Source organism: Gnatocerus cornutus, chromosome 1 (assembly GCF_029298725.1).
Source record: "Gnatocerus cornutus isolate USDA-ARS CGAHR chromosome 1, icGnaCorn1.1, whole genome shotgun sequence".
In the NCBI taxonomy this organism is placed as follows: domain Eukaryota; kingdom Metazoa; phylum Arthropoda; class Insecta; order Coleoptera; family Tenebrionidae; genus Gnatocerus; species Gnatocerus cornutus.
The window spans coordinates 31881863-31888513 of NC_142233.1; the positions used below are offsets into that span (position 1 = coordinate 31881863).

Below are 6651 nucleotides of genomic sequence, written 5' to 3' on the forward strand. Positions count from 1 at the left end.
TTTTTTTATCTGACCACAAGGATCAGTTTACTGATAAGTTGTCGCATGATTCAGCAAGTTCTTAGTGTTACCATGGCCTCCGACATCTTGGTTGAAATTCCACACGACCGCTTACCAGATCTCGCTCTTTTATACGAAAAAAGAGCTGCGTGGGCCCCTTACATGTTCACTTTTGTCCGCACTGCCATAAAATGGAAGACGTCTGATAAATACAAAGATTCGGTCACTTTATTGTCTGTTGGTAACTCCTGGGAAGACGATGGTACTGTGGTAATCTTCACAAGGGTTCGTTACAAAGTACTGTTATTCTTCAATAAATTGATATAGATGTACAGTCAGGACGTGTACGTCTTCACTTTGGATGACGATTGTACGACTCTTTATGAAGGTTTGTCGAAGACCAACCGTATCAAAAGAGACTCTGGAAGGTACTTCTTTTACGCCATCCACGAGAAACACATCTTTACTGTTAAAAAGGTCATAGAGGAGAAGAAACTCAACGTTAAGACTGATATTCCGTGCTTTTTATACGCGGCACCACCGGAAGAAGCAAGGAAGTTCACTCTAGAGTACGGAATTTGGTACGAAAATGAAGTACTACGTATCTTTACAGGTGCCCTTCTGAGGTTTTCGTTAAGAAACTCGAACCATCAGATGGATCGAGAATCAACGATATGTGGCCCCACCGGTTCGTGGACTCCGATAAGCACATTTCTAGCTTCATTGATGCGAATGGCGGTTATGGTATTTTCTTAAGTGGTACCAACGAATTGGTGGCGTGGATTATAAGGCATGTTTTTGGTAACATGACGATGTTGCACACTGATTCAAGACACCAGAGAAAAGGCTACGCGGGTTTGGTAACGAAAGCACTGGCAAAAGAGATTGGGGAAGATGGGTACTGGTCGCTTGGTACTGTTTTGATTGATAATGAAAGGGCTGTTGCGATGTTCGAGAAGTTGGGGTTTCGGGTTATTGGGAAGTGTACTTTTATAACTGTAGAGTAAAGGAGGCGTTAGTTACTTTTAAGTATAATTTTAATGTTTCTTTATGTTGGTTACTTGATTCTGACATCAAAACTGGGGCCATTATATAGTAGTACCTGATACGAGGCTGCACTTTCTTCTTTGTCGTTTTTAACATAGTAAAATTGTGCATTTCCTGGAATATAGGACTGAATTTTTCCAATTTTTACCTCTCCATCTTGGCTGATACGACCCACATACAGAAAACCATAATTATTTTGGGCCCCCCCAATAACAGGAGTGTGATCAATCATTTGGATGTGTAAGTGACTAGCATTAGCTGACATCCAGTTGAAGTCATTTTGATTTCCACACAAAATCTACAGGTGATATGAGACAAGGAAAACAGAAGATTTAATGAGCTTACTTTAATATTAGCGGAAACTGTTTTTACTCCGTATGTGGGGGCAGCAACTGTTCGTTTTCCAGGATAAATCTGAGAGACTATAAGCCCTTGATCAGGAACCAAAGCTTGACCTATGTAAATGTTCTCTTTGTTGATGTCTTGACCGCCAACGATTGCGTCTACTGGAATAGTTCCAGTGTATTCACGCCAGAAATAATCTAGTAAGAAAACGTAGAGGTGCTAGCTGTGATGGAAGAAATTTTACCTTCGTGGAGAAACAAGAACCCTTGGACAGTGAAGAAAAATATGAAGAAGCGCAGGAAAAACATGTTGAACTGATTGTGAAACGTGGGATCAAAAGTTGGTATTATATACTACCCACGTCTTTGATTGGGATTTCCTGTCTATATCAGTAGCAATTTATTCTTAAAATAAAACAATAATAATCTTATTCTGATAAACTTATGTTGTTTTACGGTGGCTGGTGATAGCAAATGTGGCTCCCAATCCTATAAGTTACATCATTAGCTGTATTTTATTACACTTAATAAAATAAGTACTGTTATGTCTCGACCATCAACAATCGCATCTACTGGAATAGATAGTTCTATTGTAATCTCGCCAGTAGTAGTCTAGCAAAAGATTGTAAAGTTACTTAAAATCTGAGAAAAAAAAAATTTTCTTGAAGGTATAAGAACCCTTGGATTGTGAAGAAAAACTTGAAGCATCTTAAGAAAAACCTGAAACCTGAAACTATACAGATTGAAGACACCAGAGGAAAGGCTACGCGGATTTGGTAACGAAAGCATTGGCAAAAGAGATTGGAGATGAAGATAATCGCTTGGTACTGTGTTGATTGATAACGAAACGGCTATTGCGATGTTTGAGAAGTTTTCGGGTTATTGGGAAAGGTACTTTTAGAACTGAGGAGTAAAAATGCATTTGTGCGTTAGGCAACCAGTAAATCATTATTTTTAAAGTGGACCAATAAGCATCAAAACTGGTGCCATTGTACAGAAGTACCTCAAAAGAGGCCACATGTTTTTCTTTGTCATTGTTAACATAGTAAAATAGTGCGTTTTCTGAAGCAAAAGACGTAATTTTTCCAATTTTCACCTCTCCATCTTCGCTTATTCGCCCCACAAACAGTAGACCTTCTTTTTCGTTCCCCCCAATAACAGGAGTGTGATTAATCAATTGGAGGTGTAATTGACTAGCAGTAGCTGACATCCAGTGGAAGTTATTTTGATTTCCACACAAAATCTACAGACGATATAAAACAGGGTAATCAGAAATTCAATCGACTTACTTTAATATAAGTGGAAACTTGTTTTACTCCGTATATGGGGGCATTAACTGTTCGTTTTCCCGGATAAATCTGAGAGACTATAAGCCCTTCATTTAGAACCAAAGCTTGACCTATGTAAATGTTCTCTTTGTTGATGTCTTTCCCTCCAACAATCGCGTCTATTGGAATAGTTCCAGTGTATTCACGCCAGAAATAGTCTATTAAGAAAACGTAGAGGTGCTCGTTGCGATGGAAAAAAAATTACCTTCTTGGAGAGATAAGAATCCTTGGATAGTGAAGAAAAATGTAAAGAAGCGCAGGAAGAACATGTTGAACTGATTGTACGACGTGGAACAAAAAGTTGGTATTTAAATACTACCGATGCGACTTTTTTGATTGGGATTCCCTATGTACTTTATAAGCAATCTATTATTCTTAAAATAATACAATAATTATCTTCTTCTGATAAACTTATGTTTTTGTACAGTGGTCAGTGATAGCAAAAGTGACCCACAATCTTATAAAGTTACATCATTAGCTGTGTTTTATTTCGCTTGAAATATAGTACAATTCTCTTATTCTAATAACTTTATTTTCATTTTGTAGTGTTAAGTAATAGTAAATGACCTACAATTTCGACATTTGGGCTAATAGTCCTAATGATTCCTTACCCAAATTTCCTACTTTTTACCAAAAGAACGTCCAGTGAGCTCCATATATGTAAGCTTTGGCAAAAGAGGTTGAGGAAGATGAGTACTATTTTGATTGATAACGAAAGGGCCATTGCGATGTTCGAAAAGTATAAAAAAACGTTAGTTTATTAGGCAACCAGTAAATCATTATTTTTAAAGTGGAATATTTCCACTAATTAATAAAATGCCTTTAACATATAATACATGTTTCTTAATGTTGGTTACTCGTTCTTGATTCTAACATCAAAACTGGGGCCATTATACAGTAGTACCTCATAAGAATTCACTTGTTTTTCTTTGTTGTCACCAACATAAAAAATTGATGCACGTCCTGTATAAAAAGACGGAACTTTTCCAATTTTTGTTTCTCCACTTTCGCTAATTCGGCCCACAAACAGAATACCTTCTTTCTGATTCCCCCCAATAACAGGTTTCTTACCAATCAACTGAGTGTGTAAATGACTCGCATTAGTTGGGAGCCAGTAGAAGTTATCTTGATATCCACACAAAATCTACAAGCTATAATATGAGACAAAGCATTCAGAAGATTCAAAAAACTTACTTTAATATAGTTGGAAACTTTATGTACCCCACCATGGGGGGCTGCAACTTCTCGTTTTCCAGGATAAATCTGAGAGACTATAAGCCCTGCATGATAAACCAAAGCTTGACCTATATAAATGTCTTTTTCGTTGATGTCTTGACCACCAACAATAGCATCATCGGGAATTATTCCAGTGTATTCTCGCCAGTAGTAGTCTAATGAAAGAAAGTAGAGCTTGTTGTGTTAGAAAAAACTTTACCTCTTTGGGAGGATAAGAATCCTTGGATGGAAAAGAAAAAGATGAAGCAGCTTAAAAGAAACATGTTCAACTGATTGTAAGAAATAGAAATAACTTGTGATTTAAATACTAATGAGCTCTTTGATTAAATTTTCCCTGGTTATCGCTTTTATTTTACAGTGTGCAGTTATCTTATTGTGATAACATTATCTTCTTGATTTTTAAGACGTAATTAATATTTCCTAATGTTGGTTACTCGGAATTGGTTGTAACATCTAAACTCTGCTGCTATTATAAAGTAGTACTTCATAAGAGGTTGCATATTCAATCTCGTCATTATTTACATAAAAAAGTACTGAATTTCCTAAAGCAAAGCACGTAATTTTTCCAATTTTTGTCTCTTTGTCTTTGCTGATACGCCCTACAAACAAAACACCTGCTTTCTGGTTTCCTCCAATAACAGGCGTCTTATCTCGCATCTGGATGTATAACTGACTTGCATTAGCTGGTATCCAGTGGAGGTCATTTTGATTTCCACACAGGATCTACAGGCATCATGAGACAACGAAGGCAGAAGCTTTGACGTACTTACTTTAATGTAGTTTGAGATTTTCTTTATTCCGTTCATTGGGACTACAACTTCTTGTATTCCTGGATTAATTTGAGCAGCTATGAGTCCTTCATTTAGAACTAAAGCTTGACCTATATAAATGTTCTTTTCTTTTTGTTGAAGTCTTGAGCACCAACAATTGCGTCTACTGGGATAGTCCCATTGTATTCTCGCCAGTAATAGCCTAGCGAAAAATCGTAAAGTTACTCCAGTTCTGAGAAGAAATTTTACCTTCTTGGAGAGATAAAAGTCCTTGGAGAGAAAAAAAAAACGTGAAACAGCCTAAGAGAAACATTCCGACTTAAATACTCTTGAGGTTCTCTTAGGTACATCATCTGTATTTTATTACGCTTAAAATAGCACAATTATCTAATTCTGATAACCTTATTTTCATTTTGTATAGTTTAGTAATAGTAAAAATGGCCCACAATCCCGACATTTTGGTTGACATTCCCAATGATTCCTTACCCAAATTAGCTTCTTTTTACCAAAAAAACGCCCAATGGGCTCCATACATGTACGCCTTTATCCAAAATGCGATGAAATGGAAAAAATCCGACAAATTCAAGAACTTGATTCATTTGTGGTCTCCTGAGGACTCTTGGGAACAAGACGGAACCGTAATAATTCTCTCAGAGGTACGTTTCAACTATTCCTTCTGATAGTGCTTACAGTGTTGTAGATCTACAGCCAAGACATCTATGCTTTTACTTTAGAAGACTCTTGCAAGAAACTTTACAGAGGTCTCTCAGAGACGAAGCGAATCAACTTCAACTCTGGAAGATCTATTTTCTATGGTATTCACGAAAAACATTTACATATAGTCTATAAAATAATCGAAGAGAAAGGACTTGGCATTGTAGAAGAGATTCCAGCGGTCCTGGTGGCCTTACCACCAGATGCGGGCAAGAAATTTACTCTAGAGTGCTCTCCTGAAGTCTCCATAAAGAAACTCAAGCCATCTGATGCTGAAACCATCAGTAAAGTGTATCCTCATCCTTTTGCTAATCACGATAAGTACACTGGAAGCCTCATCGAAATTCATGGGGGTTATGGAGTCTTTTTGAACAGCACCAACACGATGGTCGCCTGGTTTTTAAGACATGTTTTTGGGCTCATGACGATGCTACAAACGGATGGTAAACACAAGAGGAAAGGTTACGCGAGCTTGGTGACCAAAGCTCTTGCGAAAGAAGTTGGCGAAGAAGGATTCTGGGCTATAAGTACAGTGATGCCTCACAACGAAGCAGCGATAAAAATGTTCGAGAGTTTGGGATTTCGGATTATTGGGGCTGCTAATTACATCACTGTTGCATAAATTAAATAATTTTTAGAATAAAATTTGTTATTCTTTTATTGAATTATTTATCAAGTTGGCTATTGGTTTGTCAAAGCTTCTCTTCATTATTTGACGGTTTTATGTCAAGTTGAGACACGTGCGCAATGTGCCAGCCTACTTTTAATAAAAAAAATTTAATTTTTTGCCTGGTGCAATCACTGTTGCGTAAATTAAATAATTTTATTAATAAAATTTGTTGTTATTCATTTATTGAATTATTTCTCTAGTTGGCTGTTACTTTGTGAACGCATATCTCTGAGCTTCTCTCCATTATTTGACGGTTTTATGTCAAGTTGAGACACGTTCGCAATGTGCCAGCCTACTTTTAATAAAAAAAAATGACTTTTTTTGCCTGGCGCATCCGCCATTTTTACAATTTCAAAAATTTTAAATGAAGAACTTTGAATTGTTCCTTCAAGTTCCCTTACATCTACGCCACTGTGCGCGATGCCTACTCCGTTTCAAATTGTCATTTGCAAGCTTTCCAGGCCTTGAAAACAAAAACCAAAAACAAAAAATTCCAGCGCCTTCTTGCCTCTTTTTCAATCACCTCGCTTCTGCGCAGTTTG

At 37.0% G+C, this 6651-nt stretch overlaps 6 protein-coding genes across 6 annotated transcripts; 2 read left to right on the top strand and 4 right to left on the bottom strand.

The window, feature by feature from the left end:
* The first annotated feature begins 27 nt into the window (after positions 1–27).
* Positions 28–1112, top strand: LOC148181738 (uncharacterized). Its single transcript, XM_088050133.1, has 3 exons — positions 28–285; positions 328–569; positions 614–1112. The coding sequence occupies exons 1-3, from the start codon at positions 46–48 to the stop codon at positions 1005–1007; spliced, it is 876 nt and encodes a 291-aa protein (XP_087906259.1). The 5' UTR covers positions 28–45; the 3' UTR covers positions 1008–1112.
* On the bottom strand, positions 1020–1779 carry LOC148181739 (pfs47 receptor-like). Its single transcript, XM_088050157.1, has 3 exons — positions 1637–1779; positions 1393–1589; positions 1020–1345 (listed from the first exon to the last, which is right to left on the bottom strand). The coding sequence occupies exons 1-3, from the start codon at positions 1698–1700 to the stop codon at positions 1058–1060; spliced, it is 549 nt and encodes a 182-aa protein (XP_087906283.1). The 5' UTR covers positions 1701–1779; the 3' UTR covers positions 1020–1057.
* On the bottom strand, positions 1776–3368 carry LOC148181740 (uncharacterized). The gene is made up of 6 exons (XM_088050286.1): positions 2925–3368; positions 2681–2877; positions 2159–2634; positions 2070–2118; positions 1932–2003; positions 1776–1880 (listed from the first exon to the last, which is right to left on the bottom strand). The coding sequence occupies exons 1-6, from the start codon at positions 2986–2988 to the stop codon at positions 1776–1778; spliced, it is 963 nt and encodes a 320-aa protein (XP_087906412.1). The 5' UTR covers positions 2989–3368.
* Positions 3369–3459: 91 nt separating this feature from the next.
* On the bottom strand, positions 3460–4307 carry LOC148181741 (uncharacterized). The gene is made up of 3 exons (XM_088050205.1): positions 4155–4307; positions 3914–4110; positions 3460–3863 (listed from the first exon to the last, which is right to left on the bottom strand). Exons 1-3 carry the CDS (start codon positions 4216–4218, stop codon positions 3573–3575), a joined length of 552 nt encoding a protein of 183 aa, XP_087906331.1. The 5' UTR covers positions 4219–4307; the 3' UTR covers positions 3460–3572.
* A 101-nt stretch (positions 4308–4408) lies between these two features.
* Positions 4409–5087, bottom strand: LOC148181742 (uncharacterized). The gene is made up of 3 exons (XM_088050196.1): positions 4975–5087; positions 4726–4927; positions 4409–4678 (listed from the first exon to the last, which is right to left on the bottom strand). The coding sequence occupies exons 1-3, from the start codon at positions 5076–5078 to the stop codon at positions 4409–4411; spliced, it is 576 nt and encodes a 191-aa protein (XP_087906322.1). The 5' UTR covers positions 5079–5087.
* LOC148181743 (uncharacterized) lies at positions 4962–6097 on the top strand. Its single transcript, XM_088050184.1, has 2 exons — positions 4962–5381; positions 5426–6097. Exons 1-2 carry the CDS (start codon positions 5163–5165, stop codon positions 6059–6061), a joined length of 855 nt encoding a protein of 284 aa, XP_087906310.1. The 5' UTR covers positions 4962–5162; the 3' UTR covers positions 6062–6097.
* Positions 6098–6651: the final 554 nt, after the last annotated feature.